The sequence below is a fragment of the Abramis brama genome, assembly GCF_963993115.1.
Source record: "Abramis brama genome assembly, chromosome: 1".
Lineage (NCBI taxonomy): Eukaryota > Metazoa > Chordata > Actinopteri > Cypriniformes > Leuciscidae > Abramis > Abramis brama.
In genome coordinates, this window is record NC_139963.1 from 65,487,824 (window position 1) to 65,502,891 (window position 15,068).

Consider the following 15,068-nt stretch of genomic DNA (forward strand, 5'->3'; position numbering starts at 1 on the left):
TAAAATCTCACTGCACATAGCCTACTACTTCAGTGCCCTCAAGAATTCTGTGGTGTACGAACCTCCTCTCCAAGAAAAGAAAACGCAGACAAGACTCACCACTCGGCAGGCCTTGGAAATGATCCTGAGTGAAGTAAACCCTTGTGACTCAGATGGAGAAGACATAGAACTTCAGCCGGATTCGGACTCAGAGCTGTCTGATCTGTCTTCAGGTTAAGTTTCATTTCATATTATTTCCTATTTCATTTCAAACCAGTAAGTGGAAAACACCAAAAAAGCAGAGTGGAGTGACATAAATATTTACTCTGCCTTTTTTGTATTGTCCACTTTTTTGTTTGTACTACTTAGCAGACATTCACTGCCATCTGAAGTGCAAAACATTATTAGTTGTTTCTTTGCTTTAGTTGTATCTTTTTATTTAGGAAGATATTTCAGACATTATTCCGATACAGAGAAGGAGATACTGGAATTATTATTAGTATCTATGCATGCATTTGTGATATCATTTGACTTTTCCATTGCTCACAATTTGAATTTGTTCACACTGCAGATGAGGAGACTGCTCCTCAACCAAAAAAGAGAGCCCGTTTGGGGACTGACCTGACAGAGACAGCGAAATATGGCACAGTGTTGCGTGAAGAACAGGTGGGGACGCGTCTCCCTTTCACCCCAATAAATGCAGATGAAGAGCCAACGGCTAAGGCCAGGAAAAGTATCTCGAGTCGCCTTCAGAGCTTCCAGTGTTTCATCACTCTTGACATGCTTCATAGCATTCAAGAATGGACTATTCAACATGCACAGGAAACGGAGCATGTTCATTGGTTCATGGCCCTCCCTGAACTAATGGCATTTATTGCAATTGTCATCTTGCGGGGGCTTACCAAGGTTCCATCACTACGTGACTGCTGGTCAGCAAACCTGGGAAACCCACATATCATTGGAACAATGCCACGGAACCGCTTCCAAGACATCATGCGACACCTACGCTTTGATGACAGGTCCACCCGGAGTGATCGAGCAAAGACTGATAAGTTTGCTGCAATTTCCAGTGTGTGGGGATGATTTGTCACCAATTGCATCACGTCCTACAACCCTGGTCTACATATCACCGTTGATGATAAGCTTTTCCCGTCAAAGACTCGCTGCTGTTTCCTGCAGTATATTGCAACTAAACCTGACAAGTTTTGGGATCAAGTTTTGGGCACTTGCGCATAAACTTCTTAGCCGGAAAACCACCATCCTCGCCACAGTCAACAAGATTCGCCGGGAAATCCCTCAATCCGCTAGACACACAGATCGCAATGAATTCACCACTCAGGTATGTTGCAGGTCTTTTGTGGTTCTATGTTTGTGTTTCTAATTTTTAGAATCAACACCGCCAAGTGTGTCATTGTGTCATTGTGTGTAAAAGTGCTATGAAAATAACAATTTATCTTATTTATTAGGTGTTTTCAACCACTGCTGCTACGCTGACGGCGTATGCGGCCAAACGGAAGAAGACCGTCTACATTCTTAGCAGCGTGCACAGCGTGGTTCAGACTGATAATACCACCAAAAGGAAGCCAAACACTGTCACCCTTTACAACACCACAAAGTGCGGCGTGGATGTGATGGACCAGATGGTGCGGGAGTACATTGTCCGCACAGGGACACGGCGCTGGCCAGTTGCCGTGTTCTATAACATGATTGACATGGCAGCACTGAATGCACATGTGCTGTATCAAGCATGCACCGGAAGGCAGGAAAGACGGGTGGACTTCCTGGTGGAGCTTGCAAGAGAGTTGGCTAACTCTCATATGTGTGCGAAGAAGGCAAGAAAAGAACAATTGCTTCGGACACAACCCTCCACACCTAGCCCTGGAAAAAGAGCCATGTGTCAGGTCAAACACCAATGCAAGAACAATCATGCCACTGTGCGATGTGTTCACTGCTACAGATACACATGTGGTAAATGCAGACGGGAGATACCATGGCAGTGCCAGGATTGTGAGTGATTGCTGGAATGTACTCACTCACTTTTTAATATTATTTGTAAATATGTGTACAAATGGTTGGTTTCTTTTTTATTTTATTTTGTACTGTTTTTATCAATAAATCTCAGCAACAAAGAAAAAAAAAAAACGTGTGTTGATTTCTCCCTAAGATGGCAAAGTGAAACACAAGTTTCCTTGAAGTGGCTCAGCATGCCACATCGTTTACATAACAAAAGCAACCGTTCACAGCTGATTAAGGATATTAGCCTAAAGCCTTCCAGCCCATCGGCTGTCCTGCGGGTTTTATAGGTAGAAAAGCCAAATGGCTGCTCTCTGGGACTTCTAGTGTTAAGGCTCTGAAGAGCTTCAGGCTGATGGCTGAGTTTTCGGCCCATAGGGCTAGCACAGAGTCAGGTGCTGTCATGCCTTGAATGTCTATAGCTGTCATCAGTTGAAAGCCATTTGAGCCTGGTTCTGTGGTTTTGAATGCGCACAGAAGAGAAGTTTGACTCTTGCCATGTGGCACCAAGTTTGAGACTTGCTTTTGTCTTGGGCTTGAGTTTTCGCTCAGTGAGCTGGAACCAGTGTCTGTGACTTGACACTGCGCTTCTGTGGAGCATTGTGAGTGAAAGGGAAGGGGCTCCCGAACTTGGGCCCATATCTTTAGTTGCTTAAAGTCTATTAAGGGCTCAAACCGATTCAGCAGGTCTTTGCCGATGAGAAGGGGATATGTGTCCAACGGCGAGATGTACACAGGGTGTATAAGGCTCATTGGTCCGACGGTCAGGTGGATTGGGGCCACCTGCTCCAACCGCAGTCCCGTGTGGGAATAGGCTTGAACATTGAGTGCACACTTTTGAAGTCTGAGAGTTCCACTGGTTCTTTTGGTTCTTTCTTGAATTTCTTCTAAGAGCTGAGTGGACATTAGGGTGATGTCGGCTCCCGTGTCTACTAGGGCCTCTAGTTTGACATGGTGTTCTAGTGTGATGGAGAGGTAGAACTTCCTTGCCACACCTTTCTCGATGAGGTCACCCAGAAGTTGAGGAACTGGAGTTTGGGTTGAGACAGGTAGAGTGTTGTGGTTTGTTTGCTGTTGCTCGCAGGGGTGACAGACAACCAAGATGGCGCTTTCTGGTACTTGAGTGGTTCCATCCTCCTCTGGTTCTTGGAGGTTTCCGTGGTATGAGTTGACATGTGTCGGATCAGGTTCTGAATCTGTTGCTAGGCATTCAGGTCCAGTCTCTTGTTTCCTTGACAATGGTGTTATGGCAGCGTTACTTGTTGTGTTTTGAGGGTGGTGAATGTGAGAGAGGTGGTTATTGCTCTGGCTGATGTGTACCAGGTGGTCGCTGTTCCCTTGCTTCGCCTCTAGTCACGCTGAGTCTGACTTGTCTTTCTTTTCCCATTTCCTGTCCTCTTCATTGCGTTTGAAGAATTCTTTCATGAACATCTGCATCATTTCTTGTGAACTGATACCTGGTGCAGTCTGCTGTTCTTGTGTGGACTCAGTGTGGGCTTGGTCTGATTGATGCCTGGGTGGATTTCGTCGTCGACCCCTTGGGCTAGTTGTTCCTGGGCGCGTGTGTCGCTTTCCTTTAGACGTCCAGTTGGCCTCCCATGAACCTTTTCCTTTTGAGTTTCCATATGACCGTGTCTGGTTCCATGAATTATCCCAGCGGTTTTCGTGCGGCCATGACTGGTCCCATGATTTCTCCCAGTGGTGTCCAGACGTGTGTGGCGGGTCTCGTTGCTTGTGCCAGTGATTGTTTGGTTGTTTGGGTCTGACACTGTCATGAGAGTCCCGTTCTTTTCTGAAAGAGGATTGTCTCTGTTCTTTAGATGGCAGCTTGGTGCTTTCGTGATGCTGGGTGCCCTCTAGGGCTAATCCTTGATGTTGAGTGTTGAAATCACAAACTGCTGGTGGTTTGGTTCCCTTTTCTGAGGCCATCTTTTGTTTGCCATAGGCTTTGTGGGCCAAATCCCTCAACTGTTGTGTAGTCATTGTGCGAGGACAGGCCATGACGCCTAGGTGGTGGCTTACTCCAGGGTGGAGGTTTCTCAGAAAGAGGGTTTTAAAGTTCAAGTCCTCTTCCATGTCAGGTTCATTACGTGCACCAAAATACGCTCGTCTGAGTCTGTTGTAAAAGGCTTGGGGTGTCTCATGCCGGCCTTGTTTGGTTTCTAGGGCGGCCACCAGTCCTTGGTCTGCCTCTGGGTCTGCAAATTCTTTAATTAGGGCTTCTCGGAGGAGGTGGAAGTCTGACTTGGTGTGTGTAGGCTGTCTATCCAAGAAACTTCGCACCTCAGGACTGGATGTTGTTCGAAGCAAATAAAGTCTGTCTCTGTCTGTCACGTTGGATCTCATTTCCAAGTGGAATTCAATATCTTGCAGGTAGGCCTGGACATCTTGACTTCCTGCCACATTTGGGGTGAATTTGTTGATGTTCCTGGCCAGTTTGTCAAGGTCCTTGAGTTCCAGGCCATGTGCAGCTTCGTAGTCGGTTCGGAGAGGCCCCCTTCTCTTGTCAGCAGGGTAGCGCTCCTCCATGACAGCTGGATAGGGCTTTGGTGGTGATTCTTCACTTTTCCTTTGATGTGGCAGTCCCAGGATAGGGGACGCAGCTCTGCTGGGCAGGGGTGAGACCAGAGGACGCCTTGTCCTGGTTGGCTCAGGGTGCAGCTCATACGCATGCTTGAGTTCCTCTCTGATTGAGTCGGATTCTTCTTTTACATAGTCGAGCTGTTGAGTCAAGTCGCTGATCTGATTTCGTGACCTTTCAAGATGGTTTTCAAGGGCCTTTATTCGGCTGTTCTTGTCTCTGAAGTCAGCCTTGGCTTTTTCCAGTAGCTGCTCTGCATACTGTAACTTGTTGGCCAGATCTTCTTGGGCCGCCTTAGCTTGTTCTAATTCTCTGTTGGTGGTTGTCAATGTTTCTTGAAGCCTTTCGATTTCCTCTTTGGCGCCTGGCTCCACCTCATCGGACCCTTCCTGTTGGTCCTGTGCTTCCAGTTCTAACTGCTTGATGCGTTGTTTTGCGCGAGTCAGCTGCTCCTGGAGGTGAGCTTCTTGCTCATCGCTCAGCTTGAGTGAGGCTATCAGCGTGTGACTTAGGGACCCAGTGATCTTTGCTATCTCTTTGTGGTTGTAGCTGCGAGTTGGATCCTGTGTTGTGATGTCAGAGATGTTGGCATCCAGTTGTTCTTGCGTGTGCTGTCGTAGGTTGTTGGCAGCCTGGGGCAAGAAGTTGCATGTCACGATACTTAACCAGTTCTCTAAGTCTTCCCAGTGGGTGGTGTGATCATCAGTGCGAGACATGTTGGCACAAGGTAGGGAAAACCTGGAAAAGAGACTGGCACAGATCTGTGAAAGTGTGTGTGAGCTAAGTATGTGATGGGTGGTTAAGTGTGGTTTGCTGGAACTGTGGGCCTCCGTTGACGTGTACTGCTACTTGTAGTCTCTGTGGGAGAAAAGAGTGCATACAGCTTGGAGGATACAGCTGAGAGGAGGGAGAGTGAGCAAAGACCAGACAAAGCAAGGTGATACTCAAAGACAGATAGCAATCAGGGCTGTGAAACAAAGAACTAAAACTAAAATAATAGTAATGAATATTTTTTTTTTTTGTAAATAATTCAATAGAGATACTTCAATGAAGGTCAAATTGAAAGGTACCTGGAATCTCTTAATTCTGTGTATTATTGTTGTTATAACTTCCTCCTGGTAGAAAGAAAGTGTTAACGACAATAATCGTGCTCCTTCTTATAGGATCGACACCATACACCTGTTACATGCTCTTTTTTTTTTTGGAATGCGTTAAGTGAGCGGTAGTCGTTTATTGTTCCTCCTATCAATTTATTTATTAATTTATTTACTTATTCAGCAATTTATTCGACTGTGTAGGATGCCAAAAATGTAGGGTAGCGTGCGGTGCAAGGAGGGTGAATTCACACGACTGTTAAAACTGAACAGAATGTTTGCAAACAATTTCTTTTGAAAACTTCCTGTAATTACTCATTGATTCTCAAAGGTTCAGTTCCAGAAATATCATGGGTAGAAGAGAGAAGAGCAGAAAAGACAAGGAAGGAGTTAAATGCAAGTGAGGGAAGGGATACTGACTCAATTAGCATGTGGATCTAGTTGACCAATAGTTATGCTATGGTAATATGCTAATCCACTAAACCTTACTGCGATTAAAGGCTGCTTTTATTTGGTGCACACCTAAATAAAACAATGTAAAAAGGGAGTTGTTTCCACTTTATCATTAAACTCGCAGAGTGTTTTATCTATACATTTATGTCAATAAATACATTACTGCTCCCACTGAAGATAGGAGAAGGGAAAATGGAGCGGAAGGGAAAACAATACTGGCAATAGGAGATTTTGAAAACAAAATTAATCAAAAATAAAATAAAAATAAAAGAAAATAAAAAGAAAAGAAAATTAATGTAAAATTAAAAGTAAATAAACAAAATTTTAATTATTGTCGTCTCTTTATTTAAAACAAATGAACGATGAAGTTCCTCGTTATTTATTTAAAAGAAATGAGACTAACAGTGTAATCCAAGCGTTAATAATAATTAACATGCAAAGGAACTGCTTATGACGGTATAGAATGAGAGAGAAAACAAATGAAAGTGGGAAATAAACAAAGCAGAGTAAATAAATAAAATAAAATAAAGGGGAAAAAAATGAAGGAAAAATAAAATAATAATAATAATAAAATAATACAAAAATGAAGAAAAATAAAATGGCTGATCTAATTGGTAACTGGTTTACTTAAACTTTGAAGGTCAAGATTTCCTATTACACAATTGAAGAGCTATTGCCAATGTAATGCTTAGGGTATTGGTGATTACGATTAGCCTAGATTTAACTCTAGTTAATTGTAGATTCGTCACAAATTCAATACTTTTGAGTCAATATTCCTTTAATGGGGAGAGGGAGGTGAAAAAGAGTAAAACATAAAATGGGAATGTTCACAGATTGTTAGAGTGGAGATGTGAAAAGGTTAAATCATTTCAACACTGCTACACAACACACTGCATCCAGCTTCAGCGAGCCACACCAATGCTTGCGCTAACCTACGAGGCTAATGGCTTTAGCATAGACTTCCGTGAACACCTGAGTTGTTTACAACAGTGCGCGCATGCGCACTTGAGGGTCAACCCGAAAATCTTTTAAGACTTCCGTGTCACGGCTGTTACTATGGTCACGCACAGCCATACAGTTCAAGACGCACGTGGGTATGTCTGCGTGCAGACAAAGTTCAAAACATTACATGAAATGGCGGCGCATTTCTGTATTACACAAACACTGGGCGCTTATTCTTTACGATATAGCGCTCAATAAATCTCAGCTCTTTGTGAGTGAGGCAAAATATTTCGTGCACTGCAGATGCACTGTTAAAACAATAACGTTATTGCGATCTCGGCGGATCGGAATTCTTCGTGTCAGTTTCTGTGGACACGCAACACAGCATGCAGGATTTACTGCATCAATTTACTTGATCAAGATTAACAAAACTCCCATTCAAATCAGACTCGGACACGTAGTGTTTCACGAGTAACAGTATCTACTTCACCAAGTGAGTCAATACAAACAGGTACATTAGTTAGCTACTCTAATGTCAACCTAGGGAGACAGCTTAGTTGATTTAATATTGGAACACGCAATAATTAATCAATATAGCTATAACAAGGCCTTTTAGGAAGAAAGTAAGGAACACGCTTACTTCTGTCCTGGTGCGCTGTAAGGCGACTTTCTTTTGTCTCAACAGACAATCTTAAATTCGTTTACTGCAGTTTCAACAATAACAACAAAACACTTATACAAACTAAACGTGAGTTTAGATTTCCATTCATTCACACAACGCCCTGTTATGCGCTCTTAACGTCAACAATAAAATACTCGTTTTCCTGTGTCTCTAATCTATCTTTCCGGACCAATAGATTAGATACAATCACAAATGACTTGTTTTGTGCTTACAATTTAGTTTAAACTGCCAGCATTTTTCTCCACCATAAATATGTAAGATTAATAAGGGAATAGGATCAATATAACTCAAAGGGGATTGAATTACAGGGAATTATTATGCAAATTATTCAGAATTAATATTTAACACTTTATCAACTATTCGTCCACCGATAAGTTGAGATTAGGGTATTTTATCAATTCTGGACAGAATATTATCCCGTGGCCTACGGTAATAATATCACAAAGTTATGATAACTGATTAATATGAGCAAGGTAGCAAAATCTACAGTTTAAGGCAGTAACTTGTAAGCACACAGCACAAGACGCTTGTATGTAAAATCAACCAAGACTTTATTGAACTACTCTAATACACACAAACTAAACTAACGAGAACACACAAACATTCATTCAAATAGTGACAGATAGTGATGTTATTAACGGAGTGTGAATGGAGTCCCAAATGTCTAGCGTTAGACACTATTTCTTGACCGCAACCTGAGAGAATCAACCTACTAGCACTTTAATCTTAGTTCGTTTTCTTAATAAGATTTGCACCAGTTCAGCCAGAATTAGGAGATATTGTGTACTTGCGTTTAGATGCTCCTGAGCGCGTGCGTTCCCTGTGACGAAGTTGCCGGAGAGGGAATCTCTTCGGCGCTGATTGGCTGGCAGTCGGTCGATGATGCGTTCTGAGGGACAACACTCGATGGTGAGTGGTTGGTTGGCTTTGCCGGGTGGCGCTTCGTTCGCGGGATTTCCTGGATTGAGGGTTGCTATGCAACGGAGTTTCCTCTGAATCTGGAGCGACTCTGAGAGGGGTTTCTTTGACGAAGTTCAACGAAGGATCTTACGGAAGAGTTGATGAGTTTTGCGTGAGCTCTTGGTGGTTTGAAGAGTATGTAAACATACACGCTGGACGATGGAAAGGTCAGCAAGAGCAAAAGTCACTGCAAAAGCGAGGCACAAGGCAGGCAAAAAGCAAGGCAAAAAGCAACTCATAACTGCTTGTCATTGGGTTATAAGCGTGTCCATCTGACCCGTCCTTCCTAGTGCGACAGCCAATCAGATATTGTCTTGGGCGGGACCTACGCCCCGTTCTCCGGTTCTTGCATGTAATTAGCGTGAAGTCCACATGATCACGTGTGCCCAAACTCCTGAGAGTTTAGTTAAACGCTTTAATAAGTAAACTTAATAGTTTAAATATGGTGCGTCCTACACACATCTACTTTATATCAACATTCTAGAAATCATTTACCCATCAAGTAGGTACCAAAATACATATACTTCCCATAGTGGAGGTGGAACTAAATAAGGATTTCGCTGTGATAAGTGTTTAACACACAAAATTAACTTCAGTAATATACAGCATACATAATACAGAGAATACACATGTATGAGGCAACTTCTGGTGATTAGTTCCTATAACTGAGGTAGAAAACCTTACAAATAGGCTGTAATGAAAGTTAAACACACAGAAAGAACTCCACAGGTTACATAAAATATACATGATACTTAAGATATATGTGAGGTAAATACTGGTGATCAATTCAGCTTATTGGAAGCAATTTTGAGATCGTTGTTTGTATTAAACCACAAGTGGGTTAATTTCAGTCTATTGGTTTTGGAGACGAAAGTCTCTGGAATTTACAACTGCAGAAAGGGGGGTGTCCCCTGGTTTAGGGTTTGTGGTGATTCTGGGCCATAAGAATGCTTTAGCATCCTTCGTTTCCTGATAAGGCTGTGGATTTATGCATTGGGGTCACCACAGGGTTCTTGGCCATTTGGTCTTAAGTTTGTGGAACAAAGAGGAATCTTTTCCTGCTGTCCTGGCATCGCTGGTTTGAGATTAGACACACACAACAAGGGAAAGGGGGGTGACATCTCCTTTAGCCATCTCGGCACCATGACTGTGTTTTATGACTTACTAATGATTCACTGGGGAATCATTCCGAACTGTGGAATGTGGTGTTGGGTTAATATGAAATGGACCGTTCAAGGATAATCCTACAGTAGTATAAAAAAAAAAAAAATTGGATTTGCTCGACCGCCATGACAGTCGCAGCAAGCGGAGTGATACAAACAGTGAAACGGTCAAGTCAAGTCTCCTTTATTTATAGAGTGCTTTTTACAATACAGATTGTATCAAAGCAGCTTAAAGAGAAAACAGGAAAATAATGCAACAAAGTTTGCTTCTAGAAGAAAATATCATCACAATCCACCTTAAGTAAGTTCAGTGATTTTTTTTTTTTGTAAAACGATATTTAGTTCATTTATATACTGTATATTACATCTCTGGAGAAAACCAGGATGTCATCGTCCAGCTCAGTTCAGTTCTCATATAATGGTGTCAATGCAGGAGATCAATAATATTGTTGATTATTAAATCTCCCCAACTTATCAATGGTTAGAGTGCTGTTACTGGGTGAATATCGGCTGGAAAAGGCTCTCAGCCAATCAGATTCGAGAACCAGGAAGAATTGTTGTGTAAAAAAAAGTAAATGTATTGAATTTGTTTATATAGAAATTACTTTGTCTATAAAATAGCACTTTTGTTTAGAAAGAAATGAGAGATATATTTTCAGGTTTTTACAATCACAATACAACAGATTAAATAATCAATATACATATCATACAGTATATCCTGAACATGGCAATCTCAAAAAACGCATAAATCCAATTCTCATCAAATCCTTTAGAGAATGAAATTAGAAATGAGTATATGAAGATTAGGCCTTTGTTGTTCAATCAGATTAACTATGGCCCTGATTTTAATATTGCAACTGCTATTAATGCTGCTGCTCCTACTGTTGCTACCACTCCTGTTGCCACTCCTGCTGCCACATTTCGTGCTGTTTTCTTTTGGTCTCTCAGTTTTTGTTTTAAAGCCTCTAGTTTAATCCTTCTCTGGGCTTCTTTAAATCTCTCATTAGTGTAGTGCTGTCCTCCATTGATCCTCACCATTTCATCAATCTTCTTCAGCAGTTCTGTGACCTGAGAGCGATTACTCGTGTCTTCGTTGTTGAATGAGTGAAATCTGCCACCGCACTCATCAACAAGAGCCTTGAGATCATCACTTTCACTGATATATTCATCTAATGAAAGCCCCTTCAGAAGATCAGTGTGAGTGAACAGAATGATGGTGTGATGAGAAGCTTTTTCTCCAAAGTTTTTCTGAATCCATTTCACTGTTTTCTTCTCTTCTTCTGTGAATCTCACATCCAGTCTGATGACCAGCAGAAACACATGAGGACCAGGAGCAGACATGTAGATGCACTTCACAATCTCTTTCTTGAGTTCTTCTTCACTCATTGACGTATCATAAAGTCCTGGACTGTCGATCACTGAGATGATTTTATCCTCCTCCACTGCAGTCACACATCCTTGACAGTGTCTAGTCATAGACTTAGCAGAACAACCTTGATTAAACACAGAGTCGCCGATGATGGTGTTTCCTGTTGAACTCTTTCCTGATCCAGTTTTACCCAACAGCACAATCCTCAGATCTGATAAAGAGAGAGGAATTTAAAATGTTATTTACACTTTAAAAATGATGCTTAATAGGGGCCCTTTACTCAGTGGGCCTCGAAATTACATAAAATGACTAATAAGACAGAATAAGTATATAAAATAAGTTAATTAGCATTATTTTAATTTACCCCCTCAACAATTTTCCCATCAAATAACCAGGGTTTCAATTGTTTTGAAAAACCTGGATATGTTGTATGAGGTCAGCTAATTTTAAAAGTGTGATTTCTAGAAAAGTCATAGTAATGGTACACCATTAGAGGGGTGTTTTACACACCATTACACACTAACTAAAGTTAAAAAGGTGAAATCATAATCAACCACCCCTTTAGGATAATTCATGGCCAGGTGTTGGTGGTTCTTTGCCTCCATATCGTGTTTTTTGTTTGCCTCCAATCAATGCACAACGAGCCATAGATTATCACTTACAAATAATTTACCTTTTTACGTGAAAATCTCTCAGAATTAAAATAAATAAAACCACAAATGGCTAAATATGTACCCAATTTTAAATGCAAACTTTCTCTAGCAATCTTCTGTATCAGTCCTTCCATCTCTTCCTGGCTCTTCACCTGTTTCCTGAGATCTCCCTGGTCTGCAGAATCCTTCTCTCTCAGATTCAGTTTATTCAGTTTCACTTCTTGTTTCATCTCCTCCTCCTTCGGGTAGATCTTATGGCTGTAGTTCTGTCCTCCATTGTTCTTCACCATTTCATCAATACTCTTTAAGAGCATTTTGATCTGGTAGGGATCGCATTCACTTTTGCTGTTTATCACGTGATGTCTTCCCTCAAAGTAGTTCAGCAGCTCTTTAATATTTTCACTCTCAATGATTTGAATCCATTCTTTTCTGGATATTTTTTCTCTTCCAATAAACAGCACCATAGTGAACCTCATAGCTTGAGCCCCAAAGTTCTCCAGGATTTGCTCCACAACGTTCCTCTGCTCCTCTCTGCAAGTCTCCAGATTGATGATGAGGAGGAACAGGTGAGGAACAGGATTGGAGAGATCCAGGCTCTTCATCATCTGCTTCTGCAGCTCTTCATCAGTCAGTCGAGGGTTGAAGAATCCTGGAGTGTCGATGATGGAGATGTTTCTGTCTTCTACTCTTCCTCTCTGTATCTCACTCTCTCTGGTTCTGCTTTCTTTAAATGCCTCTCGACCCAGTATTGCATTTGCTGTTGGACTCTTTCCAGCGCCAGAGACTCCCAACAGCACAATCCTCAGATCCATTAAATCATGTTGTTCATCAGGCTCTGTGAAAGAGAGCGTTTTTTGAAAGAATTAAGATTAAGTTTAAGAATAAGTTTGCTTTCATCTAATTATAAAATTACCTTTAATCATATTGACAAAACCATACAGTCATTTTATATTTAATTACAATGCTTTAGTCTATGTTTTCTGATTGAGTGTTATCTGCTCATTTTAGTGGGAACATAAATGTTGATCTGCAAATTTAACAGTCATTTGAGCGTTAAAACAGCCATGTTGATCTGCTTTATCAATGCAGAAATGTATTCTGAAAACAACTGCAATTACTGAAAAAGACTTAAACTTAAAGTCAATGATCAAGAGCCCAACTAAAGCAAACACTGACTAAACAAACTAAACATTTTCAACTAAACATCAACATCTAAACCTCTGTTAATTCTCAATAAAAACTTCTGTAGACGTCTGACAGAAATAAAGTCAGTCTGGTTAGTAATAAGTGAAGCTGGTAATGCTGTTTGTGGAGTTGTGTAATCCTCCTCTGCTGAGATCTTCACAGATGTATGTCTTCTTTTATCTTCATTTTATTTCATCTAAGGCTGTGTCTGAAGAAAGTTGTAGTTTTTCTTCTTATTTCTCTTTTGAATGATTGAAAGAATGTTTCAGGAACATCATACTAACCTTAAATAACACTGTAGTAACATGAAGGAAACTGGACATTTCTATGTTCTTGGAATGTTACGAATGAACGTTTCTAGAATGATGAATTGTTAATCAAAATAAACGTCAAGAAAACTGGACTTTTTTTTTATGTTCCCAGAACCAACACTGAATATATTTGGAGAATGTTCTTATAACAAAAAATCTGTTAGCTGGGAATGATTTAACATTGTTTTTACAGGTTGTAACCAGACCAACAAATACTTGGAGTACTTTTAAGAAACTTTACTGACTCCTTTACAACCCCTAAAGGGGGGGTGGGGGGTTGCACCTGAGATCCACGTCTCTCTCCTACACAGGGCCTCTTAAACAAGGCACTTGGACTATGAGGGCTCCCTGGAACTTACTGTTGGGCCCTATGTGAATATGAAGGCCCTGTGGATTTACAAATTTAAGAATCTGTATAAGATCTGCTGATCTTATGTCCTTACATAACATAACATAACATAACATAACATAACATGAAAATCTAAGGTAGAGCACATTGAATTTAACATTTAAGGTTATGATGATGATATCAGCTCTGCCCTACTAAGGCAAAAGACCTTAACTCACCAGAGTGTGAAACTGAGAAAAATGACTTTAAAGTTATCTTAATGTCCTGACAATTGAGTTATAGGTATAATATTGTAATTTTCACATGTTGTAGTGTATACCTGTATTAACCTATCTACAAAAAAAATGTTGAACTCAAATTTGACCTTTGCCCCTTTTGGAAGTTACTGTATTCTGCCTTAGCATTGCCCATAAAATGACAATCGGTCATACCAAGGCAAAATACCATAACTTTTATTTTATAGCACAATGTTATGATAACACTTAAAATGTAAGCAATATTAACCCTATTGGACTCACTATGATAAAAATGGCTTCACATGTATCAACAAGAAGTTAAAGTAGCCTAGTGAGAATAGTTGGAATGGTTTTAATTAACATGAATGTCATAAAACAAAGTTGATTAACATCACTAAAGTATAAAAGATGTGGAACATCTAAAAGTTTTTTGAAAAACTGATTCTAAAACTGAAGTGTGCGTGTGTGTGTGTGTGCGTGCGTGCGTGAGAGAGAGAGGCGCGGGCGCGATCGAACAGTAGGTTCGGGAGGGTAGGGTGGATTATCCATAGACCAGTCACTCTTCATGGACACACAGCTGGGCTCTGGAGAATCTGATCTCTTCTGCTGGACTGAACTGTAATACAGCAAATAATAAGGCTTGGTGACATCAGCTGAAAAAATAAGTTGTTTCAGAGGCAAAGCAATTTTTATATGTTGATGCATTGCTGAGTCTTTTTTAATTTTATGTTGTCTTTATTGAGAGTACCTGCATCCTGGAGAAAAATCTCCATGTTCATTTTTTTGTACATGACTCATTCTGTCCTCATGGAGCTGCACTCGTGCATCTGATATACATCTGATCTCCTCCACTGACTATGAATAGAAATGACAGAAACACTGATTAAGACACACTAAACACTACTACAGTAATTCAACTAGAAATGTAGCTACCTGGAATTTTATGAACCTGAATAATACTGTTATAAATGTTGTTATTTGGTCAACTGAACTTAGAGCACATCCCATTATACATCCTCCTGAGAGCCAGAAAAAAAAGTTTTTTCAGGGTATATGCAGGAATCTTGAAGTTAATTTTAATACCTTTTCAAGACTTTT

The 15,068-nt window shown here is 40.7% G+C and overlaps 2 protein-coding genes across 2 annotated transcripts; one reads left to right on the plus strand and one right to left on the minus strand.

Moving 5' to 3' along the window:
* Positions 1-843: 843 nt before the first annotated feature.
* On the plus strand, positions 844-2,124 carry LOC311082058 (uncharacterized protein; the record flags this gene model as incomplete). Its single annotated transcript, XM_084112802.1, has 3 exons — positions 844-1,031; positions 1,138-1,318; positions 1,446-2,124. 3 exons carry the CDS (start codon positions 844-846, stop codon positions 1,992-1,994), a joined length of 918 nt encoding a protein of 305 aa, XP_083968928.1. The 3' UTR covers positions 1,995-2,124.
* Positions 2,125-10,532: 8,408 nt separating this feature from the next.
* On the minus strand, positions 10,533-13,345 carry LOC311078589 (GTPase IMAP family member 8-like). Its single transcript, XM_084107486.1, has 2 exons — positions 11,972-13,345; positions 10,533-11,447 (listed from the first exon to the last, which is right to left on the minus strand). The coding sequence occupies exons 1-2, from the start codon at positions 12,699-12,701 to the stop codon at positions 10,699-10,701; spliced, it is 1,479 nt and encodes a 492-aa protein (XP_083963612.1). The 5' UTR covers positions 12,702-13,345; the 3' UTR covers positions 10,533-10,698.
* Positions 13,346-15,068: the final 1,723 nt, after the last annotated feature.